The sequence below is a fragment of the Equus caballus genome, chromosome 19 (genome assembly GCF_041296265.1).
Source record: "Equus caballus isolate H_3958 breed thoroughbred chromosome 19, TB-T2T, whole genome shotgun sequence".
NCBI classification, from domain to species: domain Eukaryota; kingdom Metazoa; phylum Chordata; class Mammalia; order Perissodactyla; family Equidae; genus Equus; species Equus caballus.
Window position 1 is genome coordinate 10,171,165 of NC_091702.1, and position 12,158 is coordinate 10,183,322.

At 40.7% G+C, this 12,158-nt stretch overlaps 1 protein-coding gene across 8 annotated transcripts in view; it reads left to right on the top strand.

Annotated features, from left to right (window-relative positions):
- The window catches only part of LEKR1 (leucine, glutamate and lysine rich 1), a 189,460-nt gene that overhangs the window by 134,946 nt on the left and 42,356 nt on the right, over nt 1–12,158 (top strand). For 7 of the 8 annotated variants that reach the window (XM_070243169.1, XM_023623183.2, XM_023623189.2 and 4 more), the window contains 2 exons: nt 2,737–2,814; nt 3,160–3,363. In XM_070243169.1, the coding sequence (XP_070099270.1) occupies nt 2,737–2,814; nt 3,160–3,363 (282 nt within the window). The remainder of the gene's footprint in view (nt 1–2,736; nt 2,815–3,159; nt 3,364–12,158) is intronic. The other variant, XM_023623188.2, reaches the window with a different exon arrangement.

Here is a 12,158-nt window from a genome sequence, read left to right on the forward strand (position 1 = left end):
AGCTAGTTAACTGCCTGTAAGAGACACTTTACATGCAAATATTCTGCTTTTCATCAAAATTTTCCCCTAGGTATAGGATCCATTCATGACTTTTGCCTTACCCAATCTTTACCACCATGATTGCTGAATGATGATTTTTCCCACTCCAGCCCTCTCTCCTCATTCATTAGTCAGCCCTCAGCATTCTGTTTTAAGCAAGAGCCTCCCTTCCTCCCATTATTTATTGACTTATTTATTATTGGTATGGACTCATGAACTCTTATGTTTTTCCATGGTTTGTAATTTATTATTGTTCTTAATTATTTTGGTACACAGATTGTCCTAGGCTTAGCCAGTGAGATGCCTTTCAAGCTGGCTCCTGCAGTATTGGGACAAGATTCCATCATCTTCTATAAGCACTTCCTTGCTTTTTTGGCATAACAAGACGTTTCAGGTCTACCTACTCTGTCCCAGCCTTGGACCAGCCATTTCTCTCACTACTCCTGGTTCCTTTGAATGAGAATGGTATGAGAGACCAAGGTCTCGGCTCTCAGGATGCTCATGTGCTACTTGATTTTGGTGATGGTTTCATGGGCTTATACATATGTCAAATGTATCAAATTGTGTGCAGTTTATTGTATGTCAATACAGTACTTTAATAAAGCTGTTTTACCAAAAGTGGATAATAAAGGAAGAAACATGTTTTTAAAAGACACTTTTTACAAAGCTAAAAGTAAAATATAGTGTTCAGGGATAAAACTTGGGTAATAAAACTCCAAAGAAAATCAAAGTGATTGCCATAAAATTCATGAGGATGGTTATTTTGTAGAGGAAGGCATTGGTTGTGACTGGGACCGGGGCCATGAAGCTTCTAAGGTAGCTGGTAAGGTTTTATTTTTTGACCTGGATGGTATTACAAGAATTTTCTCTGTATAACTGTTTGTCATATGATTGTTTTATGCAAATTTCTGTAGCTTACAATTTTGTCATATTTTTTTTTTTTTTTTTTTTTTTTTTTTTTTTAAAGATTTTATTTTTTCCTTTTTCTCCCCAAAGCCCCCCGGTACATAGTTGTGTATTCTTCGTTGTGGGTCCTTCTAGTTGTGGCATGTGGGACGCTGCCTCAGTGTGGTCTGATGAGCAGTGCCATGTCCGCGCCCAGGATTCGAACCAACGAAACACTGGGCCGCCTGCAGCGGAGCGCGCGAACTTAACCACTCGGCCACGGGGCCAGCCCCACAATTTTGTCATATTTTACAATAAAAAAGGTTTAAAAATAAATGAATGTTGTTCATGTTCATGATGCAAATAAATTATTATTTATTAGAAATTAAAGTCATTCTGCAAGTAAGGCAAATCCACTGATAATCTAATATATTTCATTGTACAGCTTATAAGCTATTTTAAAGTACATTCAGATAATGACTTTTTAATGAGCAATCTATACCAACTTAAACTGGAATATTAATCTTCCTTAATATGTTAACTTTTTGAGTATCGTTACAAAACCCAATCATATAAGATGAAGACAAATGTTTATTTCACTTTTAGAATTTTCATTTGGTTCTTTTTATTGGTTTCTATTTCTCTGCTGAGATTTATTATCTTTTCACGAATTAGAGTAGATTTTCTTTTATGTCTTTGAGCAGAAGTATAACTGCTTCTTCAACAATCCTTGTCTGCTTAATTTCAATATCTGGGTCATCTCAGAATCAGTCCCCATTAACTGTCTTTTCTCTCGAGAATAGGTCATGCTTTTCTATTGCTTCCTGTGTCAAATAATTTTTATTATATTCTGGACATCGTGAATGTTATGTTATAGAAATTCTGGATTCTGTTATATTTCTCCAAATGCTGGTGGTGGTGGCAATGGTGGTGGTGTTGCTTTAAGGAGGCAATTAATTTGATTGATTTCAAACTGCAAACTGTCTCTAGGGCAACAGCTCAAATTTCAGTTCAGTTCTTTTATCTGTAACCAGGCTGCATGGAGTCTGGCCTGTGCACATGCAGTTCAGGGGTCAGCCAGCCATGTGGGCAGAGTTTATCTGCAGTATCTGGGGCTCCCTCTCTCTCTGGCTCTCTCCAATTCAGGGTTCACTCTTTGCTTTCCATCAGCCAAGGTTGCCCCAAATACTGTCCTCTCGTTCTTCAGGCCAGAACGACTTGAGCTTTCTACCAGTTTTCTATCAGAATTTTAATTCCCCTGCACAGTGCAGACTGAGGCCTGCTCTCAGGTTTAAAATTAATTAAGAACAAACAAACAAAACACCTGACCCCATACTGTCACCTCATTCCAAGTGTCAACTTCCGTCTAGAATCTTCCTGCCTTGGGTCACTTTCCAATGCCATCACATAACGGTTTTTCTTTTCTTTTCTTTCTTTTTTAAATGTTACCCAAGTTTAGGCTTTTTACTTAAGTGCAGATCAGTCTGATAGGAGGTTACTTGGCTATTATAGAAGTGGACTGAATGTTTATTTCTTTAGAGAAATAATAATATGAAGATGCTAAGAAATCTTTTCTATGGATGAATAAAATAATGATATAGAAAAACACATATAGTTGTACTAACAGATTAGGTTATTTTTTGGCAAAGAAAAACCCTTTGACTACATATAATTTCAAGGAAATCTGCATATATAATCACAAACAGAATATAAAGATAAGAAAAGTAATAAGGGGAAAACATGTTTTACAAAAAGGAAAACAGTTATGCTTTATTTTGGAATAAAATATTTGAACCTCTTGTATCATTTTAGGAATAAATCTAATGAAGCTGATGACAGTCAAAGAGAACTTAGAAAATTGAAGTTTCAATCCGTTATTTCTGAGTCACGGTATACACTGCAAATTTTTTAATTAATATTTTTAGTAATTGAATTTGATACCATATTTTAAATAACATTTTATTTAAAATGTACTTAGCTTTCCTTATTGTATTATTTACATATGCTATAACTAATTTGAGTTTATAATATCTTAAAGCTGTTCATTAATTTTGCTTCTCTCTGGATGGAAAAATTTCAATATCATAGAAGTATTCGTTTTCTCAGCATTCTTAATTTTTTTAAGTTAAGGTTATAGTCTTTGGTTTCAAATGAGATTTTCACATATCTTTGATAGACATAAAAATATAGTATCTAATGCATATTGGTGGGGTTTTTTTCTCTATTCCATTTTAGGCACACCAGATTGCTTAAAGAAAAAGAAGATTCTTTAGTGGCTTGTCAACAAATATACAAAACTTTACAGGAGGAACTGACTTCAAAAGAAAGGCAAGAAGAAGACATGAAAAGAAGAATTAACCTTGCAGAGAGTGAACTAGAGATAACCAAAACTCTTCTGAGTCAGACAAAGGAACAGGTGGCAACACTGAAAAGCGAAAGGTGCAGGCAAGAATGATTTCTTCCAACAATATTTTATGTTTAAATCAATATGCAATATATATTTGAAATATCAAGGTCCTACATATTTTAATAACAGTGAAATCACAGGACTAAAGATATATTTCACTTGAAAGGTTATCGCCTCCCAGCACCTCATGTTACAGGTGATTAAACTGAAGCCCACATTGGCTAAATGACTGGCTTAAAGTTCCAGCGTTAGTGAAACCAGAGATGGGGCTCACGTGCATTTGGCGTTAGATTTTTATTGAAAAGAATCAAAAAGACCGTATGTGGTACTTAGACTCTGAATATCACCTGGATCAATAATTGGTAGATTCTAGCATTTTCCAATGGAAAAACATCTTTTTATATCACTTTTTCCCTTTATTGGCTTCTACTTTTCCTCTGTCTTTGTTATTTAACACCTCTTATTGAAGGTTTACCACCAGCAAAGGTTGTCACCAAAGCAATACCTCTGGGATTGAGGTGGTGTCAGGCTACTCAGAAGCATATTCGTCTAGGCTTCCTGCATATTTTTGCTCCATTAATTTGTCTTTAACTGTATCTATACTTAACATCTCATCCCTGCTTTCTTTCTTTTTGTTTTCATTTGCCTAGTATGTCTTTACTCATTCTTTCTGAGTCCTTTTGTTTTAAATGCATGTCTGATATATAGCATAAATTTGGGGTCTTTCTTTTATTGGTTTTTATCATATGTGGGAGTCTTTAATAGAAGATATTATCCCATTTACATTTATTGGTATAACTATTGTATTCCAGAAGAACACAAGTTCCATAAGGGCAAGAATTTTTGTCGTATATTATTCTCTGTGCACAGAAGGTGCAATGGGCTATTTGTTTTTCATTCTTCTTATATATTTTTTAGTTTATTTTTTATTTCATTCTTTTCATTTTATAAGCATTTGAATGCTCCTAATTTAGAAGATTTATCGTCTTTTTTTAGTTCTTTATAAGGGCAGCTATTTGCTCCCAGAGGAGGAGTCTGGGAGTGGGGCCATGGGAGTGGGTAGCAGGCAGCTTACAGTTAGATTCACTGTCTCAGGCCTTCTCATCAACACTCTGCCCTGGGCCATATCTGTCTACACGAGGCTAACAGGAAGGCTGTCTAGTTCACAGGGAAACAAGTCTTGTCTCGGGTCCATCCTGGGTGATATATGTTTACTTCTCTTCGGTTGACTAAGATGAACAGCTGTAGGGCTGACTGCCGCCCTCCATTTCTTCCTTGCTCTGCCACACCAATAACCTGCTTCTCACAAAGACCTTGTACTTACATGACCCTTCACTCCATGCCACCACCTCTGACATTTCACAGTGATACAGTTGCTCAGCTCGCAGCATGTTAGAAGCAGCAATTTTATAAGCAGGAAATTTGCAAGAGCAAGGCTTACTAATAAGAAGCTGAAAGATTGACCATGTGGAAGAAGAGAGGAAAAACTATAAATACAAACAAAAACTTTAAAAGCATTGCAATTTAGCCCAATGTGTAATAGAGGCAAATAACCCTACACACGTCAATAACCTTATATTTATAACATGGGTTAATAACTGATGGCCATGATGATGTCCCTGAGTCAGAAAGATTAAAATCAGCTATATACTCTATATAAAAGGTGCAGAATCATATGTGTTAGGGCACTATGAAATAAATAAAAATTTTAAAAGTCTTCTGTTTAGAACTTTGGTTATCTGAGCAATATTCCTATATTCCTATGTTATCTAGAATACCCATTTCCAATGAAGTCAGATTAAGTGGGTTTACTTGTTTATCCAGATGAACACTATCTCTTTCATGGGTATTGAAATGATCCTCCTGTTCAAATGTTTCTGGAACTCTTTTCTGAGGATTGGCTTAAGTGCACATGTTTTAGAATATCCTCAGTATAATGAATGCTTGTCCTTTAGGAATGAATTTGATTTTTACAACAATCTCAGTAGGTTCCAGTGCATATGATGGGAAATCAATCTGGTAAATACCATTTAGGCTCAAAAATAAAGTAAAATGTTTTCTTTTTTTTTTTCTGTGCTTAGTAAATTATCTTAGCTTCAATTTGAAGAAGGCAGTTTTGTGAATGTTTTGAGGATTAATAGCATCATTAGAATAAATACAGAGCTTTCTTGGGGCATTGCTTTGAAGTAGCATACTCACCTGGATATGGATGTGTTTTAGAAATGCAGTGAGTCTAATCTCACCTTCTGTTCTAAGTGTGGACTGAGAAGGAGAATTTCCACTTTTCAGAGAATACACAGATCCCTGAACCGCCTCTTCCTCCTCTTCTCCCCTCTTCTCCTCGTGCGTCCTTGCCCGTGTTTCTTCTTTGCTCTCTGTACATTAGTCCGTCCAAGTGGCATGGTGTTTCTTAGTCCTTTGGCGGCGCTAAATTTACTGACGTGATGTTTCTCACATGATAAAAATAAAAATGTGCTTATGGACCAGTAAGTTATCATATTATCATAGGATTACTCCTAGGCATAAGCACTGTCCTTTTTCTTTGTCCTAGGCCACTTGTCCTCTGTTGTATCCTCAGAGTCTGGCACATGTATCCACTCAATAAATATTTGTTGAGTGAATGAGTGATTTGTTTTGGGTAACAAATTATTTTTTGAGCATTTTCTACATGCCAGGTTCTAGGTACCTGGGGACACAGAGTAGAGAACTAACTAGAATAGTTAAAGACTGTGATGAGGGGTGTGTGGTAGACACTGTAGAAGGGGTGCCTGATTAGGGAAGGGTGGTCATAAAAGTGACTTCCGAGATGAAGCATAAAGGGAGACAAGTAGAAGTCACCGGGCCAAGAGCCAGGGAAGAGCTTTACAAGCAAAGAAGGAGCTTGGTGAGTTCTCGGAAATGGCAGTGACCCGAGGAGCAAGCGTGAGGGAGACGAGTGAGGGCAACTCACACAGAGCCTCACAGGCCTTTAGGGTTTGGGTATTATTTTCAGTGCAATGAAAAGACACCATTGAAAGGATTTAAGCAGAGGAGTGACACTGCAGAAAGACCATTCTGCGGCTGGCTGGAGAAGGGGCAACGGGCAGTGTGGCAAGTCAGGTCATTTACAGTTTTGATATTAATCAAAGGATTTTACATATAGTTAAGCCTAAGAGACAGAGAAAAATGAAAATCTTCAGCTCCTACCACCTGCCAGTTTCTGCTGGGTTATTTAAGCGTCTGTACCAAGTGGATGGCAGCAAAATAGCCAGGGTTTAGTCTATGTTGAGCCCAAGGGGATATGTGAAAGCCGAGTTAAAAAGACATCCTGAAGAATAATGACCTTCCAGAAGCTTTTGACATCACCGTCCAAACCTGCCTTAAAACTTCTGTTACCGAAACTGAAGTGGGTTCCCTCCTGGTGAGTTAAGTCAGACTCTCCACCAGAAGTAGTTGTCTCACAAAGTAAAGTGTATTTGCAGCAAATAGGAGCCCATGAGGGATCACTTCCAGAGTCACGGCTCCCTGGACAAAGGGCAGCAGGGACATTTATTTTGCATGGGGGATGAATATTCAGAAGGAAGAGATGAGTATCCTCTTGTGCAGGCTCAGGTGGAAAACATGCTTCCACACACACTGCAGGCGATGGTAGTAAAGTAACAAGCTCCTCCCGGAGAGATCTTCGCATTAAAAACAAGGCAGAGGTCACAGGCGTGGCTCTTGTGAGGCTGGGTCTGGTTCAGGGTGGCTGGTGATGGCATCTCCTTAGCATAACAGAAGGGAACAGAACAATTTGGAAAAACAATTAAAATATCCAAACCCACCCTTGCCTTCCTGGGCTAACTATTCCGTGACACTGACACTTGTCTTCCCTTGGCTGCAGGGGCAACCTGCTATCCTGCCCCTTCCCTCTCTGTTTTAGTTCTCCACCCCTCCCCCCCACGATGGCCTGGCAGCAGCCATTCTTTAAGGCTCACGCCGGAACCTGGCTTTCCTCGCTCTGCTTTCTCTCCCTCCTTAAACTGTCTCTCTGTTGGGCAAGTTTGCTCTTGAGCTTTGATTCAGAGCCCCAGTGGGACCTCTACATAGAGGTGTCCCTAAGCAGTTAGAGATGTGAAAGTCCCTCCAAAAGAAGAAGCTGGGCTCAGGAGAAAGTTCTAAAATAGAGACCCTTGATGTCACCTGCAGAGATTCTTGTTCAGTAGGACTGGGCGGTTCCGGGAATTTGATACACAGCAAGATCTCAAACCACCGCCATAGAATGATCCACCAACCAGGCCACCACATGTGCTCACAGTGACAGTGAGAGCTTTGTAAATCCACCGCCCCTGCTGAAGTTGCCATTGGGACCGTTATGAAAAACATGCAATTTAGAAGCTATGTAGTTTCAGAAGAGGAGAAAAAGAACATGTAAAGAGCCAGAACTGGGGGCCAGCCTGGTGGCACAGTGGTTAAGTTTCCAAGCTCTGCTTCAGCAGCCCCAGTTCGCTGGTTCGGATCCTGGGTGTGGACCTATGCACGGCTTCTCAAGCCATGCTGTGGCAGGCGTCCCACATATAAAAGTAGAGGAAGATGGGCACAGGTGTTACCTCAGGGCCAGTCTTCCTCAGCGAAAAGAGGAGGATTGGCAGCAGATGTTAGTGCAGGGCTAATCATCCTCAAAAAAAAAAAAAAAAAGCCAGAACTGACTGATCCTAGAAAAAAAAATAAAACTTCTGAATTTGGAGCAGGAAAAGAGTTAATAACTAAGAAATAATTCATACCTTAGTAGAACTCTATTTAGTAATGCATGACTGCCCCACACTCAATGGAGGAAGCTCCATTTGGAGAAGAGACTCCTCCGCAAGGAAGAAAGTAGACCCTTGGGGGGCACAGCTGCTGGGGCGGAGCAGTTCTGGCCTGCTGGGTCACAGACACACCGCGGCTGAGAGAGGGGTCTCCTTTGTGGATGGGGAGGAATGCCCGAGGCACACGGGACAGCGCCAGAGCAAAGTATGGCTGTTATTTAAATTCTGTGTAAAGGGAGCCCTCCGCTCTCCCGTCTGGGCTGCCAGGTCTTTGTCCAGGGCTGAACTCCCAGAACCGCGCGTTTGCAACAGCGCTGCAGGCGGACTGTGGATTACCGGGGTTCTCTGCGCTCGTCTGCGGGCCTGAGGCCATTTCCATGAAAGATTATTTCTACGGTAAAATGTGTTTGGAATTCCCCATGACCACCTTACAGATACACCTTATAAGGACATATGTGTTTAAGCGTGGAGACTGCCCACATTAACGCTTGGCGAAATTCACACGCGCTATGTAGTTTCACTAATCCTGTCGAAACCCTCAGCTGCTTAGACCGCTCTCATACCCTCAGAGCTGTGTTAGCCCCATCTTGGTAAATTCCAAGGAAAAATACAGAAACATAGTTTTAGTGATTTACCTGCCAATAACATGATGAGATCAGTGAAGCGCGTCATGGGAGGAAAAGTTTAGTTGTAACCAAAGTTAGGTGCGAGTTGCTTATGTTTGAATTATTCTGTGAAATAAATATTATATGTCTGTAACTGTCTGTGTACGTATTATCTATCTTAAATGAGGTTGATGTAATTGCTCCCTGTCTCCGCAGAAGCACGTCTTTTAGGTTATAGAGAAGGGTCTTATTCCCCCTCCCACGCACCCGTAACGAACTGCTTTGTCAATTCCCTGGTCCTCTCCTCCTGCTCTTTTTTTTTTTTTTTTTTTTTTTTTTTTGCTTGAAAGCTCTAAAGCCTCGTCCCAGAAAAATATACACAAAGTCTAGCAAATTATTTCAGGAGGTCCATGGAATTTCCCGTTTTCTGTATATGACATGACCCCACGCTTAAACACACCTGCTTCCTCGTGCGCGCTCTCTCCCCCTCCCTCCTTTTCTCATCTCTCCCCCTGTCTCCCTCTCAAGCTCTCTCACACACAGCCCACGGGTTTCAGTCTTGGGGAGCCCTCTGAGCGCTTCTGTGGACACGATCTGATCTTGTCTTCACGCTGCCCTGAGCAAGATGCGGGCGCCGTTGTGTGGTGCTCAGTGGAAGGTATGAGGGGCCTGAAAACCGGCCTGGACTCTGCCACTTGCCACTCGCCACAGAGGAAGGGGCTCGTTTCTCTTGCATAAATATGTCATTCCCCCTGCCCCCTCACCGAGCCCTGTGTTCCCAGGTCAGCTCCCACCCAGATGAAGCACTTTTTTAAATTCGCAAACCCAGAGAGAAAGCCATATCAAATTTGCCCAAAGCCATTGGCTCGCAGAGCTGTGGCCCTCACCTGGGAAGCAGGTGTCATTTTCCACATTTTCCACATGAGGAAATAGGTCAAGTGACGCTAAATGTCTTGCTCAGGGTCACATAATTGGCAAAGACAGAAATCAAGCTCCATTGTGTCTAACCTTATAACCCATGTTCCCTCCACTACAGTTTGCACAATTCCCTCAGCGTTTGTCTTGAAGGGCCCAGTTTTGTCAGCTTCTCTCAGTGTGACTTCTCTTTCTCTATCATCTTGTAACACTGAGTCTTCAGGGGACTCCTAGCCCTGCAAAGAGCAGAAAAACCCAGAGTGGCCTCTTTGTGTCCCCTCTCCCCATCTCTTCCCTTTCTTAGCCACCCCTCCACTCTTTCCGGGTTCTTCTAGTCACTCAGTGGATATAAGATGGTGACTTTGTTTTCTACTCTCCGGTGCCTTGGCAAAAGCAGAAGTGGAGCTGTATCTTTAGAATGAAAATAGAGTAAAAACATTTCACAACACACTCTAGAAGAAGAGAAGCTTCGTGTTTAGTTATTTTAATGAGGCTTGTCATATTTTCATGCAGGCTAGAAGCAATGAGAAGTGTAGAATATAAACAGGGATTCAGAAGCAGTGTTTTCAGGGTTCTGTCACCTTGTGGTGATGTGGCTCAGGATATAAAAGCGGACTTTGGGGTTAGGCAAACACAGGTTCAAATCCCAGCGCGACCAGGGTCAAGTTTGGACAACTTACTTGACCACTTACAGGGTCATTTTCCTTGTCTGTAAAAGGGGCATGTTAATAATCGCCATCTTCTTGTGAATGATAAAGCGTCTGGTATTGTGCCTGGTAGGTCGTAGGTGCTCAGAAAGTATTAGTTCCTTCTCTTTCATTTTTCCTTAGGTTGCTAACCTCTTACAGCATCGTATCTTATTAATTTTTATACCCTGCGCTGGTGATGTGGATATTCGGTAAGTGTCTGTTGAATTCAACATTATCTGCTTTACTCTTAAACTTGTAGACTAGTCTGTGGAGTGATTCCATTTGGATGCTCTCTTGTTCGCTTAAAGCATTATGAAATGGTCTAAGTAATATCATTCTAAAATAACAAACCTTGTTAGGCTTTTTTTCCCAAGACTCAGCTCTTTCTCTGACTTCCTACCCATCTACAGCTGTCAGAACAAGAGGCTTGCCAAACATCTTTTGATATCCCAGACTTACAGCTTTTGTGGAGGCAGGAGTGGTGGCAAAATCTACTCCATCTCTTTGACTGACAGTGTGAAGACACCTGTAAAAGAACGACTCGTGAAACCGACTTTAAAGCTGTCGTTTGGCATTATGGTTTGACATTTGTTCGCAGTTACGGTTTTAACTCCAATTAAGGGAATCTAGATTTTTGCATGTATATGAGAAATTAGATTCTCATTTTCTTTTTGGCAGAAGAATTTAAAAGTTAACGTTTTAAAAATAAATACACTTGATTGCAAGTAGATCCTAATTTGCCTATTATGCCAACTCCAAAACGTTCTCTTTGCAAACTCTCTGGTGAAATTGCAGGGCAGAGCCCCACGGACAGCCACACCTCCCTCGCACGTCAGAAAAGGAGGCAGCAGGCACACAGCAGGGAGCCCGAGGCGGGCACGGGCTTCAACCCGCTTTGCTTCTCATGTGTCAAGGGACTTCAGATAGTCATTTACCACGCAGGATATTTGTTTCTTCCAAAACTTAGGGAACTGCACTGGTGTATTTCCAAGGAATGGCAAGAAAAAAGCGTTATACCCGCAGAGACTAAAACAGTGCCCGACACAGAGCAGGGCTCAGTAAATACTTGCTGGATGGATGGATGGATGGATGGGAATGAATTTAATCCCAGTCAAACCATTGATCACAGGATTTAAACTCAGAAGCTCCCAAGTGTTTCTCTCAGGCCCAGAGAACTTCTGACATGCCAAAAATCAGAGCTGGGAGTACAATTCAAACTCCTGGATTCTAGTGATAATCTTCTTTATTGGATTCTTAGTAAAATCCAAATTTAGGACCTAAATCCATATTGCTTCCTATAATTCTAAATGAATATCTCTAGACTGGTTCTGAAGAGGCAATTGGATGTCTGTATGATATTCAAAAACGGCTACACATTTTCAGCTTTTTATAACATGGAAAAATATGGACTATACCTCTAACAGTTAATGTTTTATTTTTTGTCATTCCTCTACATTTCTAGCAAAAAAGGCTCACTAAGTCAAAGTTGATGCTTCACAGTTTCTTTCAGCACAAGATTGTTTTTTCTGTATCAACGTCTTCAGACAGTTTTGCATTTCTGAACAATGTGCAGGCTCTTCCGTGGGTGTAATATATAACTGTGGTTTTCATTTTTGGAATCAGGACTGTCTTTTTCACACGTATTAATCATCTCTGTATATGTCACTCAATGCCCATTCCATGCTAATCAAGGATAGTAAGCGTTTGTAACATCGAGTATAATGATTCTTTCTGCCTTCTCCCATGAAAGAATCGCATTTAAGAGTTCTTACAGTCAGGAACAGAGACTCAGCAGGAATCGAAGAGATATGAAAGTCCTTCTCATTTCTGTAGCTGTAAATATCAAGCAAAT